The sequence below is a fragment of the Macrobrachium nipponense genome, chromosome 7, assembly GCF_015104395.2.
Source record: "Macrobrachium nipponense isolate FS-2020 chromosome 7, ASM1510439v2, whole genome shotgun sequence".
Lineage (NCBI taxonomy): Eukaryota > Metazoa > Arthropoda > Malacostraca > Decapoda > Palaemonidae > Macrobrachium > Macrobrachium nipponense.
Window position 1 is genome coordinate 18,659,551 of NC_061109.1, and position 16,936 is coordinate 18,676,486.

Genomic DNA, 16,936 nt, shown 5'->3' on the forward strand with positions numbered 1-16,936 from the left:
AAACCAGTTACTGTTAAAGTATTTTTGCAAGAACGTGACATCATTGTGGAAAGATTGACAACTGGAAGACAAAGCAAAGGCTCGGCGAAGCATGGTTAAGAAGGCATTAATCTTAAAATCAAGAGAACAAAAACTATAAAAATTTGTACCAAGACCAGTGAATGTCTTTTTTCTAAAAACGGAAGTTGAGATTCCTTGAGAGGAGCGTGTAATTAAAATATCTAAAAAATGCAACTGATTGTTGGTTTCGTGTTCAATGGTGAATTTGATGTTAGGGTGAAATGAGTTGATGAAAGTTAAAAACCTCTCGACGTCAAACCGACTTCTACAGAGAGCAAACGTGTCGTCAACATACTGTTTATAAAATAGTGGATGGTAACTAAGGGGACAAGAATCAAGCATTTGCTCTTCCAGCGAGCACATGAAGATACCGGCAAAGATGGGTCCAAGAGGAGAGCTATTGATATACGGTAATTGCATATTTCCAAAGTAAAAATCATTAAGGCAATAAGTACTATTACCATTTCCGTCCCTTCTGCTACTTGCCCGTGTTTATATTTATTATTGTTTCAATACTAGTGCAAGATTAATGATCAAATTATTCAAATATCTATTTTTGTCTTACTATAATTCCAGCTGGGAAGAAGACTATAATTCCTTAAACGTTTATATTAAAACTTACACTACTTATGATATATTGTAATTAATACCGAGACATGCATGACATTGTTGGTGATGGCCCTGAAGGGGTTAATACCACAAAAAATAATAATCTACGACCATCATCAGAGAATGAAGTTGGCGAACATGACAGGTGGAACTCGATAAGTACTAGCCATGTTCATTTGATTGATTTTTGAGTATCAACAACTTTTATGCGAACTTCAGCTAAAAATAAAAGATAATCATTCGTTCTTAATTTTATGTTCAATTCTGATATTGACACAGAATTTATTTAACAAATGGAATTTAAAATGAGAAAAATAGTCAGCGGCAACAGGTAAGCTCTGATTTCTAGCCCCATCCCCTCGGCTGGGGACCACCTGGACGTGGCGAGGGGACTCTCGAACCCTTGGAATTGGTTCCCAGGTTCGAATCCAAGAGTCCTATATATTATTAGTAATTACTATGGGTACCAGCTTTGGTAAAATTGACTTTAGACTACTTAAAGTTAGGCCTAGTCGCTGCACCTCTTTTTCAAACATGGCTCCTTGTTGATATAGAATAACTATGAGCCTGAAAGACGAGAGGTTTTGGTGTGGCTTTACTCAAAAATGCTTACGATTTGCAAAGCTTTTGCATTACAAGGCTTTTGCAAGAGTCTATGGTCTAGCTTTGCACACAACTAGGTCTATGGTATAGGACTCTAGGTCTAACAATCAGCGAAACCTCTGTTCATCTAGTCAGTTTTCGATGTCCTGTCTGTCTGTTTAAGCATCAAACAGGCTACATGTCCTTATTTTTTTTTTTTTCTTACGGTATTAAATATCAATAAGGAATTGCAAGCTCTTATAAATATTCATGTTTTAATTTTTTCAAATGTATAGTTATGAGGATTCCGTACTTCTTAACCTGTTTTTTTTATTTTAATGGTTTTTTGGGAATGAAGGTGACTTATACACTCTTCGCAAACGAAAATACTCAAACGCACATGAACAAGGCTTGTATAATTATCACCGTGGGTGAAGGAAACACTGGGAAAATGAATGTGGACGTCATAATCATTATCTTTTATTTAGAAAAACTTACAAAGTTATATAAAAAATATAAAAAATATCAACGCCTGCGACAGCACGGCGTCACTATAACAGGGTAGGCTCCTTAGGTCTCTCTCATGTAGAGAGTTAGAAAAAAAAAGTCAAAACGTCACAACATGAGAGAAGTGGAAAGAAAAGAAAAATTGCAGAAAGTGTGTGAAGAGAAAGAGGAATTTAGAAAGTCAAGAACAGATTCAATTGCATAAATCAGAAATATATAAGACCAGAAATATTCAGAGAGAAGGAAGAATATAACTGGAGAAAGAATTAGATGAAGACAATAAAAGTTACAAACGTAACAAGATAACGAGATAAAATATCACAAATAGATCAACACAGTAAAAAAAATATTTCGTAGTATTTTATGAAAATGTATCTCCAATTATAAAAGAATTTCTTATCTTATAGTTTCAGAAACACACGGATATAATGTGTACTTTTTTCAAGTAAGCCTATAGGTCTAATTATAAAGCAGAAAAGCTTGGGTAAAATATTCACCGAGACAATATTTTTCAATCAACCACAATCAGTTAATAATAGTTAATTTATAATAACCAGTACATATGTAATTGCCAATTAAAGCGCATGAAACAAAAGAGGATAGAAAAATAATCATTGGATCTGACAAATTGAGCGGGTTGAAGGAAACATGTAAGACGATGTTATGAAAGTTGTTATGCTTCACTTGTTATAACAAGTGAACGCAGCCAAATGTACATTAAACTCTAAGGTAAATGTTTCTTCTTCTTTTTTCTTGTTGTTGACGGAGAAAAACTTTCTGACTATAAGGGAAAGGTAAGTGGCTCCTTATCTTACATACATTTTTGGTATCACGTCAATTCAAAGGATCTCTCTCTCTCTCTCTCTCTCTCTCTCTCTTGTATGGCATCACATTTCAATTAGGCTTAGGCCTTATCAGTGATGTGGTTGACCAGTTCTAATTAATACATAGATAGTGAGGCTTAAAGAATAAAGTCTACTTTTTAAAGTCGGTCGGGATCACTTAACATAGCTCTCGAAAGATATGATCGCTATGTCGTTTGATATTGGTCTATTGATTTCCTCGCCAACTGCGCTGTGGTTATCGGTTTAACGGCTTCAGGTAGACAGTGACGTCTACCGGTGTAACGCCTTTGAGACGGTGAATGCAATAACTGACTTACTATTAAAATTATAACCGATTTTGAAACGTGATTCAGTTTACGTAGAATGATTCAAAATGTTTAGATAATTTATTTGCCCCTGAATGAGAACATTTGTAGCTTAGGCCTAATACCGACATCAATCTCTCTCTCTCTCTCTCTCTCTCTCTCTCTCTCTCTCTGAGCCCTTACACTTTCCCCTTAACAATGTGAATAACTCTCTCCTTTCCTATCTTCTACAGATTTCCTTCTTGGCAACCTTATATCTCGTAACCCTCGGGAACATTCCTCCCTCACCGCCGAATCCTAAACCTTCTTCTCGAGGCTCTTCGGCGTCGTTTCGTGGTGGCTCCGTTTTCTCCCTCTGCCACACTTACGCGTTTACCATTTTCCCTACTTTCTTCCTGGCTGTGAATAAAGCTGCGACGGCTGTGAATAAAGCTGTGATGGCTGCTGCACGGGCACTGCTAGAGCTGCAGAGGCTTCGGGGTAGACAGCTTCCCCTTCGTAGGTGTAAGTGGGATGGAATCCAGTCTCGTCGACATAGTATTCGACGCGCATTACTCGGCTATCGGGTAGCAGGACGTAGTAACTGGAGAGAAAAGGGAATAGTTTTCGTGATTATGCGAAGAAAAGGTGGATAGAGTGACGCGTATTTAATGGAAAGAACGATTCTAGGAGGAAGTGGATGAAAAAGGAAGGATAATGAACTAGAAGAACGATTCTAGGAGGAAGTGGGTGAAAAAGGAAGGATAATGAACTAGAAGAAAATAAAAATTTATGGGAAACTGTGGTGTATGGAACTTTTGTAAACAGAGCAGCTTTGTTGACGAATTCTATAAACTAATACACTGAAATAGATGGAAATATGTAGGAGAGGGAGAGAGATTCGCAAAGAATGAGATAGGAGGCAGGTGCAGGAGCAGAAATGGGACGTCCACAATGACACTATATTCTTCCATTTAAAACTAATAATTCCCTGAGCCATTATTCACTTACAATTTATTCAAACTTTTTCAATTCTCCATTACCACTATGAGCTTACATTAAGAAATTCAAGATACTTTTATATTTGCATGTTTATTTGTATTTAACTTAGGTACTGTTACCATAGCTGAATTGGGCTCCCTAATTATTTAAGTAAGTTTAAGGTAATCATTTCACGCTAGCTTTCTTACGGTTAACATAACAATATTAGCTTTTTATTTTCTTATTATTATTATTATTATTATTATTATTATTATTATTATTATTATTATTATTATTAAAGCGCTTTTAATTAATTTCTTTGTGATTGATATTCTGTAATTGTTTTGTCTTTCTCCTTGGCCTATATTTTAAAAAAATTATCATTTTCGATCATTTATTTTATATATGACTTTATTTTCCATTATTTATATCTAATGACGCAATGCAAAAAGACGTGTCTGCCCTTAGTCTAAAGATTCCCCCTGCCTCTATTCACTATTAGTACTATAAACAGTACTATTGGTACTAGTACTAATATTCGTAGTAATAATAGTGACACCTTACCTTCCAGTGGTATGGGCATCGTTCCTCTGTTCACTGTGTCCGAAATCGACCTTGTTGCCCACTGGGTCATATGCGCTGACGGTGTAGGCGAAGTCGTATTGCGCAGGCGCCTGGATGAAGATTAAAAAAAAAAAAATAGAAAAGTTATCAGAAATTGCTCAGAACGGAGCTTCGGAAGAGACAATGCTGTTTCAGGGCAGAGAAGAATGGTAAAATATTGATGAAAATGAACGAAGAATGAAGTAGATGAATTATATATAAAATCAGCGAGACAAATGAAGTCGACTTTTGCAAACCAGAGTAACCGACATGAAAATTTGGAGTAGTGAATTTGACCTAGTCAGTTATGACTTGCTACGTCTTTTTCTTACTCTCTAGCGTTTATTATCAACGGAGGCTTGGCAAACTAAATCAATTAGAAAGAACTGCATATATTTAAAATCTCTCCCCGTTACCTGATACTCGGGAGCTGCGTAAGTCTGGATTGGCTGTTGGTAGCCCTGAGAAGGAGCAGCAGCAGCTAGACCTACGTCGGGTTGTTCGTACGTCTGCTGCACAGGCGCGGCGACAGCAGAAGGCTCAACGTAAAGCTGACCAGGGATAGTAGGAGCAGAAGCCACAGCAGAGAGGTCAGGAGTCAGGTACTGCTGTGAAGGCTGCGCCAAGACTTCCTCGGCTGTAAAGGGCACGGCCGGTGTCTGGATCTGATATCCCGCCGGCTGGATTAGAGGCAGCTGCTCGGCTACTGCCGTGGCTGCCAACGCACTCAGGATTAGGCAGATCATCTGCGGGTGGGAAAAATATATTAAATTTTGTAGGTCGATTATTATTATTATTATTATTATTATTATTATTATTATTTTATTATTATTAAGAGCTAGTTTGGTATTTCGGACTCCAGACTTTGGAGGAGTCGAACGAACACACCGACGTACAGATGCGATGCTTACATAATATATATATATATATATATATATATATATATATATATATATATATATATATATATATATGTATGTATATATATATATATATATATATATATATATATATATATATATATACACACAGTTTAGTAATAAAAAAATTTCCTAAAGATCTTCCAGGCTGCAAATATGAAATTCCTTGCAAAAAGTGTATTAAGTCTAGTACGGACAGACCGGTAAATCTCTTTCACAACGTCTCAACCAGCACCAATATTCTGTGAGAACTGGGCAAATATCGAATGCATTATTCGAACATATGAGAGATTTAGATCATCCTATTAACTGGAGTCAAGCAAGAGCCTTAATCCCATGTAATGACACAGTTAAAAGCAATATCATTGAATCTTGTTTCATCAAGTCAAATAATGGAAATGTTCTAAATTTAAGTCTTAGTTTATTTAAACTTGATGCTTTCATAATGAAAAAAGTTGTAGATAAATATAAGCAACAAAATTAATGTATTAAGTTTTTACATGTTTTGGAACTGTAAATAAAGGAATACTTTGTAATTTCGGTTAGGGTCAAATCTGTTTAGGTTTGTGACCGTGTGATATCCGATAATCCTGTATAATCTTTTAATTTTTACCATTTTGACAGTTAACCATCTGGTATTCTTGATCTTGTTGTGTACCTGAGACTTTTCTCTCCAATTGTATTTCATTCTCTCCTTGACAATGTCTTAGTAAAGACGAAAGCGCTTGGATTTCTGACTATCATTTTCCTGTGGTATTCGCTTATTTAATGAAGTCACGTGCATCTACTGTGATTTTTTAAGCATATATATATATATATATATATATATATATATATATATATATGTGTGTGTGTGTGTGTTTGTGTGTGTGCGTGCATATATATATATATATATATATATATATATATATATATATATATATATATATATATATATATATACACGTATATGTATATATATGTGTGTGTGTGCATATATATATATATATATATATATATATATATATATATATATATATATATATATATATATATATATATGTGTGTGTGTGTGTGTACAGAGAGAGAGAGAGGGCAAATCACCACCTTTTTACCCATGCTCACCAAACGCCCGTCCCGTGAACTAATCGACGAACGGAGAGGCGGTTACACGCCCGCCTTTTCATTTCACTCAGACAATACCCGAGCAAAAACTTGCCCGGACCGGATCGGTTCTGCTACAGATACGTTACATCGGCCGTATGACGTTATGTACACCGTTCGGATCATTGGTTTGCCGAATCGGCTTGACTTGACGCATACTCGGTCTCTTTTATCTCGACGACGATAAGATTGAAAGGGAGGTTTGGTGGTAAGGAACACCAAGCCAATGAGAGACAGAAAGAGAGAGGGTTTTCTAAAACTATAAATTTCTAACAAATATGAAGAAACTATTTATATTTAGATGGTATATCACGACGATAAAACAGACAGAGAGAGAGAGAGAGAACTCGACTTTTAAAAGCTATAGCAAATATAATAACAAAGAAAGAGGGGATTTACCATACTACTAACAATTCGTTTACATTTAGAATGAATAAGATGGCATTATATATATATATATATATATATATATATATATATATATATATATATATATATATATATATATATATATAAAAATATATATATATAGTATATATATATATATATATATATATAATTGTAAATAAAACATATATATATAATATATATCTTATATATATATATAAATACATATATATATATATATATATATATATATATATATATATATATAATAATATATCATATACACACACACACACACACACATATATATATATATATATATTTTATATATATATATATATATATATATATATATATATAGAGAGAGAGAGAGAGAGAGGAGAGAGAGAATGGTCACTTCGGTCTCTCTCTCTCCTCGACAAATCCATCAGCTGAGCTTTTCAAAGGTCAAAGTTTTTTTCCACCCGTTCTTAGAGGTCCTGTTCAGATTTGCGATATGAACTGGTCACTTTCATCGGACATTCAGAGATTATTTTTTTTCTTTACTCTCTCTCTCTCTCTCTCTCTCTCTCTCTCTCTCTCTCTTTCTTAAGATTATGACATAATTCTAAACTCTATTTTCTCTCTGCGAGGAATCCTCAGATTTTTAAAAAAATGAACTAACCCTTTTTTATTATCATTAATATCCTGTTTATATATATATTTTTTCTCAGGAAGACTGTATATTTGTATTTATGAACCGGACGGCATAATATAGGCACTGACTTGTACTAGTACTGAAAATAATGTTGACGCATTTAGTACGGTAATTAGAAATATTTTGAAATATCTTCGTCATATCGCAGCAAGAGCTTCGGTTCAAATGATACTGGAATGCCAGATGATCTGTCTATATGGATCTAGAATCAATCAAGTTGAACACGTGAAATAATTAGCGAAACAAAATCAGAAAACAAGATTCGATTGAAAAAGAAACTGAATGATTATATCATCTTCTTTCTGTTCTGTATCCATTTTTATCTAGAGCGAGCCTGTCACATCGCTGCTTCCAAAGAGAACCTAGGGGTACCAGGAACTAGAACCGGGAATTAGAATCAATAACTAGGCGCCAGAACCAGGAATCATGAACCAGGAACTAAGAATAGGTACCATGAAACAGGAAACATGAACCAGAAATCAGGAATCAGAACCATGAATCATTAACCAGAACCAGGAAACATGAACCAGGAACCAAAATTAGGAACCAGAAATCAGAACTAGGAATCATGAACCAGAACCAGGAAACATGAACCAGGAACTAAAACTAGCAACCATGAAACAGGAACTAGGAAACATGAACCAGGAACCATGAATCAGGAATAAGAACCAGGAATCATGAACCTGAAACAAAGAACCAGGAACCATGAACGAAGAACCAGAACCATAAACCAGGAGCCAAGGACCAGAACCAGGAACCAAGAACCAGAACCAGAACCAGGAACCATGAACCGGGCATGTCGAGCTAATATCGAGCAGACTAGCAGCGTGTTTTGAAAGTGTCGTGGAAGAACGTGGAAGAATGCTGCAGGGTCCGTGACGTGTTTGTGCCAACGCGAAACCAGCAACTTGACTCTGTCACACTATTTGCCAGCAGAGTGCATTTGGGCGTAGCGGTCATGTCTGCGTCAGGCGTGAATTAGTAAATAGCAATTCCTCTGTCGCAGACATAAGGATGGTTCAACTCTGACCTCTTTTCAAAGGGGCTATAACTAAGATAAGTGATCATTGCTATTATTATTAGTACTATGATCGTTGTTGTTTCCAAAATAAAAATAATAGCAGCTATCGATGGGGTGAAATTTTTTACGCTCTGACCAACAAGTACAGTGGTTACATTTTTTATTGATTTTACACCTATTCGGGAAATAACCCTACAAACTACTTTGTTGTTGTTCTTGCTGTTGTTCTTGTCGCGGGGGTGATGGGCGGCGGGTCGGGGGAGGCGTTGTAAGAAAACCCTATGGAAAAGCCTAAAAGTTTCTGAAAAAGGGGTTTCGCGCCGAGTTAAAATCACAGGAATGTTAGGATAAAATATTTATGATTTATTTATTAGGGTGGAAATATAACAAATGAATAATGTGCATGTTAAACAGTACAGATTTGTTTTATATAAAGTAGGGCGTATTTATTTTCATTTTCGTTGGTGAAACAACTCTCCATTTGCGTGCAGATTTTAGCAGGCACCCCAAGTAGAGTGGAGGTCGGATCACGCCTTGTTTACGTTACTGAATGGCTCCACTGAGTATCACTGCTGATGGTGTGTGCGAAACGTGATAGCCTCAGCAGGATCGAATGCTTGCTTAAAAGAGACTGGTATTCTACATAATCTATCCAGTCCCATTTAGATGGAATCAACGCTTTCAGTACATTTCCATATCAAGCTCTTAATTGTGCATTTGATGAAGCTCAGCACGGCATGTGTAGGAGATTAGGCAATGGAAGAATTTCGTGTTTTTGCCCATTGGACGTAATTGCATACGTCTAAGGTATAAACAATATCTGTACAAGCATGCTTTGATAATAATTTAATCAATAAAAACTGTCAGCGCTATTTCACTTTCATTTGTGATAGCTGTCAATCTCCCCCCAACAGGAAGACAGCATAGGACGTCAGCCATCTGCAGAAGAGGGGACTCGTCTTTTTAAGGAAAAATAATCTTAAGGAATAGTCCAGATATCAGCTTTATCCAACTCAAGAATAAGGTAGCTGTAGAAATGTGACTTTAAACTACTGCCTTTGAACATCCTTGAAGATTGGAGTCACAAAGGTATAACGTATTTCGACTCCCGAAGTTCCATAAAATAAGCTGAGTTAGACGATGTTAGTTTTGGTTATCATCGTTGCGTCACTCTGCTTTGGTTGAGTTCAGTTCTTTGATTCCTCGCTATCTAAAGTTTGTATTTTATCAAACTTTTTTATATATGATTTGAAAAAGGCGATAAACAGATAAACTGGCGATAAATAAATAAGCTAAAAGCGGCGACTCAGTCCCTTATATGTTAATCATACCTACTTCTAAGAATTTGAAATGAGAGTGTTAGTGTGCAAAAATCGGCTTGAATTTCAAGCTCGCCGAAGCTTGGCCTCTCATTCAAATGCTGATATTAACTTTTCTTAACTATAAAATGATATAACTGCCATTGCTTGTAACATAAAACGATTTATATTTTAATGAATGAGCAGCATAATTTCTGATATAATGAATAGAGATAATTCTCTAGGTTCTTTAACTTTTCTGAAAACATGAGTGGTAGAATAGCAATACTTTCTAATCGTGTTGTGCGTCCTGTAAAAAACAGTACATAGGTTTGAAATGCAGATACACATTTCTTTTGGAATCATCAGCTGAAATATTCTTCTTTCCCACCGTTATCCCTACACTAAGGGGTCGGTTGCCTGATACGCCTTTCCTTACAACATCACGCATGGTTTATCATTTGGCAAAGGGTTTTTACGACCGCATGCCCTTGCTGTCATCAACCACAGTTATTGACAGTGGGCCTCGCCTTTGAATAAAAAGTCCACGTGCAAGGCAGCAGTTTCCACAGTTATTGGCGTTGGACCAAACCTTTTACTAAAAAGTAAAACTGCAAGACAGCAGTTTCCACTGTTATTGGCGGTGGGCCTAGCCTTTTACTAAAAAGTAAGACTGCAAGGCAGCAGCTGTCCTTTTAATCTTCTTTTGCGACACGCAGGACCTACGGTGGTAGTATTCTCACACCCCCTACCACAAGGAGACATCAGCTGAAATGATTCAAACAACGCAGACTAGGTTGGTTTGCCTTAAACCCAATTGAAGAAAACAGTATGTGGGTAGTCCAAAGTTATCAGGGTGACTATTGTATTTCCGATTCAACTTTATTTCTAGACAGTATTGACATCATCATCAAATAATCAGTCTTACTTAATACACACACACACACACACACACCACACACACACACACACACACACACACTTATATATATATATATATATAAATTGGTTACTTTTGTGGAAGAAAAATTATATATTATATATATATATATAGGTATATATATATATATATATATATATGATATATATATATACATACATAAATACACACACACACCACATACATACACACACCATCACACACACACACACACACACACATATATATATATTATATATATATATATATATATATAATAATTTTTCTTCCACAAAAGTAACCAATTTTTTTTTACAGTTTCTCATGAAAATCCATGAGAAATTAGTTAATATAAGGCGTAGGTGACTGAATGTCAAATTAATTTTTCTTGAGAATGATAACCCTGTTATCTTTCTATTGCATTATCAGTATTAAATTTCCCACGAAAATAAAAATGTCAAGAAATGATTTTGTTCCCTAACTAAGGAAGTGATAAAATGCCAAAGCTTGGTGGTCGAAGGGAAAAGTCAAAATTTTATTTTGTGTGTGTGTGCGTGTGCAACTTTTTAAGGGCCCAGTAAAGGTTTACATATTAAGTGTAAGTTTAGTTCCTGGCTTCATAATAATAATAATAATAATAATAATAATAATAATAATAATAATAATAATAATAATAATATTATTATTATTATTATTATTATTATTATTATTATTATTATTATTATTATTATTATTATTATTAACAACTTGCAAAAGTCATGATACTGTTTTGTAGGTTGGCTGGCTAATTTGAACTTAATATCAATGAATTATAAAACGAATGAAAGGAAAATTGATAATACACCTTGCTTTCAACCTTCCCTTCTCTCTCTCTCTCTCTCATGACATCATACTGATTCTCAGTTGTAAATGTTTTTCCTCTCTCTCTCTCTCTCTCTCTCTCTCTCTCTCTCTCCCCTTCTCTTCTCTCTCTCTCACGCAAGCAGGCAATGGTCCTTTTTCGGGGGAAGGGACCGCTCTTATTCGAAAGTACACATACATAGATCAAGGGGCAAACAAGTTTCCAGGTGACGCGACAGGTAAGTGGCACCGTTTGCATTCTCTCCTCCTCTAGGAAAATTTAATTCATTTCTACAACTTTTTTTTTTTTTAGTAGGCGACAGATCCAGTATTTTTGTAGGTCAGTTGCTTTTAATGTAGCTGGTTTATTCTGGTATATACATGTGTGACTGTTGGTTTCTCTAGATAGCTGTTTCGGTCATATATTTATTGGAGCCTGCAGGTTTTTTTGTAGACTGTAGACGAATTATTCGGAGTTTTTCAGGTCTGTTGATTTCTGTTGACGATTCTTTATACCTTTAGTCTTTTGTAGATTCAAGACTCGATTCCTTTCAGGTCTATCAAATTTCTAAGAGGTTAATTGGTTTATTGTCAAGCTTCTTGATTTCTTGTAGAAGATTATTAATTCAATTTCCAGTTTTTAGATCCTGTAGATGATTAGCCGAATCATTTTCCAGAACTGTAGATTTCAATAGATATCTAATTCCGACTTTTTCCAGTACCGTTGATTTTTCTTAAAAGATTAATACAGCAATTTTCTAATCTGCTGATTTCTGACAGTTCCTCAAGTCAATGACAGTTCTTCATGTCATGATAGTTCTCGATGTCGATAGCAATTCTTCATGTCAGTGACAGTTCTTAATGTCTTTCAGTTCTTCAAGTCAATGACAGTTCTCAATGTCAATGACAGTTCGTGTCATGACAGTTTTTCAATTAATGTCGATGGTAATTCTTAATGTCTATTACAGTTCTTCATGTCAATGGCACTTCTTCATGTCATTGACAGATTCACAAGCAGGATTTATCTTGGTACCGATTGTTTATTTACAAATAGCATTAATTAAAATCATCCAGTGTAGTAAACACAAGTTCTTCGCAACTGAAATAATATTCGGTTAATTCCTTCAGTGTTTACTTTAAGATCATTTTACATTGACTCTAATCATAAGGATTTGATGCTAACATCTTCCTTTAAGCATCATTTCATTTATTCGTAAAATCCGTTTTCGTGTTCGAGAATCATTCCGCGATTCTACTTCCCTCGAAAATCATCAGGGTTGACTGGGAACCGGCGGCCGATCGCGCCTGTCCTCTAGAGTCTGTTGCAAGTTTCAGTAGCCAATGTTTATGTACATGAAGCGGTTCTGACTTTCTGCTGTTCCCTTTAGCTTATAGCTTTCAAACATAAATAGTTACCATTTTTATCTTCTCGGTAGAAGCTAGTATTTCAAAGCTCTCTCTCTCTCTTTTCATCTTCTCGGTAGAAGCTAGTATTTCAAAGCTCTCTCTCTCTCTCTCTCTCTCTCTCTCTCTCTCTCTCTGAGTGCACATAGCTGCCTGTAGCATTCCTGTGAAGCCGCAGGAAATCTTGATAGTGACAAAGCAAAGTCCTTGCGAGGAGAACCCAGACTCCCTGACCTTTAATGGCAGGTGGTGGTGATCCCATGGAAGTAACATAAATTTTAATTTCGTCTGATTTATCTTGAAAAAACATTATTTTTTTAATAAATCGGAAGAGGCTCCCGTGAGAACATGTTTATCTGATTATGTTATTTACAGTTTATTCTTTTTATCGCGAAGTATCCCACGTTTTCACTTTCGAACCCAAACCGCCAAGATGACAAATAAAGGAAAATCGCTTTCGTTAAAGGTACAAGGCATCGCCTCAGTGGCGTGGTCGGTTTGGTCTTGGTCTGCCACCCCGGTGGCCGCGAGTTCGATTCTCGGGCATTCCATTGAGGGGTCGGAGATGTGTATTTCTGGTGATAGACGTTCACTCTCGGCGTGGTTCGCAAGTCACGTAAAGCCGTTGGTCCCGTTGCTGAATAACCACGGAAAAACACCATACACACAAACAAACAAAAGTACAATTTAGCGAAAGTTGCTGAGACTGACAGAAGATATGACTGATGGGGTCTGTCTGTCTAACAGACTGATCTCGTGCTACATTTGACGGGTTTCCTCTGTCCGTAGATCTCGGACTGTGACCGTGGATTCCATTGGTCGTCCCTTTTTTGTGTCTGTGATGATTTATTCATAAGCAATAATGTTCAGTCCGTACCTTCCCTTTAGATTCCGGATTCTCTCTCTCTCTCTCTCTCTCTCTCTCTCTCTCTCTCTCTCTCTCTCTCTGGGTACATTGCTCTATCAGTACGTAATCATCCTTTTCTGGCATCTGTAGATGAGGTATATAACAGCTTAACTTCCAGGTAGAATCTCCCAAAGTCATTCACATTTAGAAATTTTCCTAAAACCAACTTCAGATTTAACCTGATACGATTTCTACGATTTAACCTGATACGATTTCTACACATAACTCAGTCCATAAAAGACATTTTTTTTTCATAAGATATGAAGTTGTAAGCTACAACTAGTTAAATAAATGGAGGGAGGCCAAAAGAACACAGAAGAATGTCATAGAATCCAATCGCCTTCTGCTTTTCTTTAAGAATGTTTTACTTCACGCTGAGTATCCATTGGATCCAACAGAATATCGAAAATGGCGTCTCCTCTAAATCCCTCATGAGAGGTGCGTCAATTACCTACTTCTTCATTCGACCAAACTCATTATTCCGATTTGTTTAACTGCTCTATTATTCGACCTCACTCGAATATAAAAAATGGAATACGTGTATCTGATATGATGGAGGAGAGATATACTTTAAACTGAAAATTTCCACAATATTTAACGTTTGTTCGAAATAAATTTAGCTAAAAAGATAGTTCTTATTATAATCAGAGAAGGAATTGTTTATTATATATATATATATATATATATATATATATATATATACATACACACACACACACACACACACACACACATATATATATATATATATATATATATATATATATATATATATATATATATAATATATTTTTTATCACATCACCATTATTAATATAAATCATTCGAGCTACAAATGTCCTTTAATATCTAATTCGCTCTACCTCGGAATTGATTTATTTTCATATATGTACCGAGGGGGAATTTTTAGTTGATAATAATTTCGTCAACTAAAAATTCCCCTTCGGTACATATATGAAAATATATCAATTCGAGGTAGAGCGAATTAGATATTAAAAGACATTTGTAGCATCTAATGATAAATCTATATATATATATATATATATTATAATATATAATATATATCATATACATATATATATATATATATATATATATATATATATATTCTATATACCTATATACAAACATATATATATAATATATATAATATATATATATATATATATATGTATATATATATATTTATATACCTTATGAGACGAAACGAATGTTTGCATATTAGCTTTCGTATCCGTATTTTTATAGTATTAAGTAAAGGAGCGGTTTAATAAAACCAGAAAAATGATAAATAAATAAGACATCTGAAAGCTTTTCCCAATCCACTCGAGTATCTTTTATTTACTGATTATTTTTGTTCGCCAAGGTCATTTTGTAAAAGCATTACAGAAATAAGTCTCTCTCGCTTAAATTGACAATTGATTTATATAATCTCTCCTAATGTGCTTGACACGCAACTTCTTCCCTGGGCAGAACCAGAGAAACATAATAGTTTTTGTCATAATGTTCTTGTCAGCGTATCGATGTAGTGTAATATTTTGAATGCAAACGAGCCGAAGGAATACTATCCTTGCTACGGTAGATCTCTCTCTCTCTCTCTCTCCTCTCTCTCTCTCTCTCTCTCTCTCTCTGAAATAAACCCTTCCTGAACTTTTACGGAAACCTGTCAAGTATATGCTTAAACGCAGACAGATCTAAAATGCAAATCATTTTAAATATTTAATCACAAACGTCAAAGTGACATCAGGCTCTGTTTTCCTTGATAGGCCATTTTGAAAGACAGACCTACCCACGACCAAAAGAGATGAACATATTGTTTTTCTAAAGATTTCAGTATTCGGTTTATTTTCCAATTAACTGTATTTTTATTTCAGTTTTAGTCTCCAGAGTAAACACTTCCGGATAAAACAGAAGATGAACGAGGACTACTGAAACTTGCAAGGAAATTTAGCGTTCTGGTAAAGGGTTAGAGGTAAAGGGTCACAAGGTGTCGCGAAACTCAAGGAAATAAGAGTGATTTTTTGCCCTTATACCGACGCCAACAACGGCAAATCATTTTAACAAGAATGAGAATTACGAAAGTCGAGTTCCCAGAGTGAAAATACGTGGATTGACGAGTGACTAACACGTGTAAGCGCTTTTAGTAGCGGTTGAATGGTCCTTACAACTGGATTACGACAAGAGTATGACAAGAAGCGGCAAAAAGTGAACATTACGTAGTACCTGACGTCTTGATTATAGAGCTTTGCGGTTAATGAAATGTCTGCCTTACCGCGGAATGGCGTGTTATCAAAAGCGTCATTCGCTGTCATGATTGCTTTGTTCCGTTATTACTGATAATACATCAGTTCTAGAGTAATGTCTTCACATCAGCCAGAGAACTACTACGATGCCTTACAGCGCTTAAGTACTCGTAGAATGACATATTTGGTGTGTACAGATATTTTTTTTTTTACTTTGGAAATCGTGTTAAATAAAAATGAGACAGGGGAAGATTGAAAGCTCCACATAATCGAAATGAAGGGCACGAAAGACTGATCAAACACGGTTGACTGATTCTCGAGTTTGCAATCACACGTGGTAGCTCAGAGAATGTGAAACAGGACGTGCAAAGAACAAATGAAGTTCTGATAAATGTGGAAGACGAAACACCTCCTCTTATCAAGATTTTTTGAAGCGTGTTGTAATAAGGATACAGAAATCATTTGGCTTTCCAGTGTGATCGTCCCATTCGTTCGCAAAATTTGCAAGGTAAATAAATAACTTCCTCGAAAGCTACAGAATTCAGTGAATTTGTAATAATATACTTCGAAAATCTGCTCCAGAAATGTTCCTGAAGTTTGGATCTGTCAACTCGTGGGAGTGTTACAGTTTACCTCATTTTCAATGTTACATTCTACTTTTTTGGACGAGTCTTCGAAACAAAGCT

At 35.5% G+C, this 16,936-nt stretch overlaps 1 protein-coding gene across 1 annotated transcript in view; it reads right to left on the minus strand.

Moving 5' to 3' along the window:
• Window positions 1–1,715: 1,715 nt before the first annotated feature.
• LOC135217733 (uncharacterized) overlaps window positions 1,716–16,936 on the minus strand; it is a 15,673-nt gene continuing 452 nt past the window's right edge. The window contains exons 2-4 of the mRNA XM_064253732.1: window positions 4,888–5,217; window positions 4,433–4,542; window positions 1,716–3,491 (exon numbers count right to left, since the gene is read on the minus strand). Coding sequence (XP_064109802.1) covers window positions 3,293–3,491; window positions 4,433–4,542; window positions 4,888–5,217 — 639 coding nt within the window. The 3' untranslated portion in view covers window positions 1,716–3,292. The remainder of the gene's footprint in view (window positions 3,492–4,432; window positions 4,543–4,887; window positions 5,218–16,936) is intronic.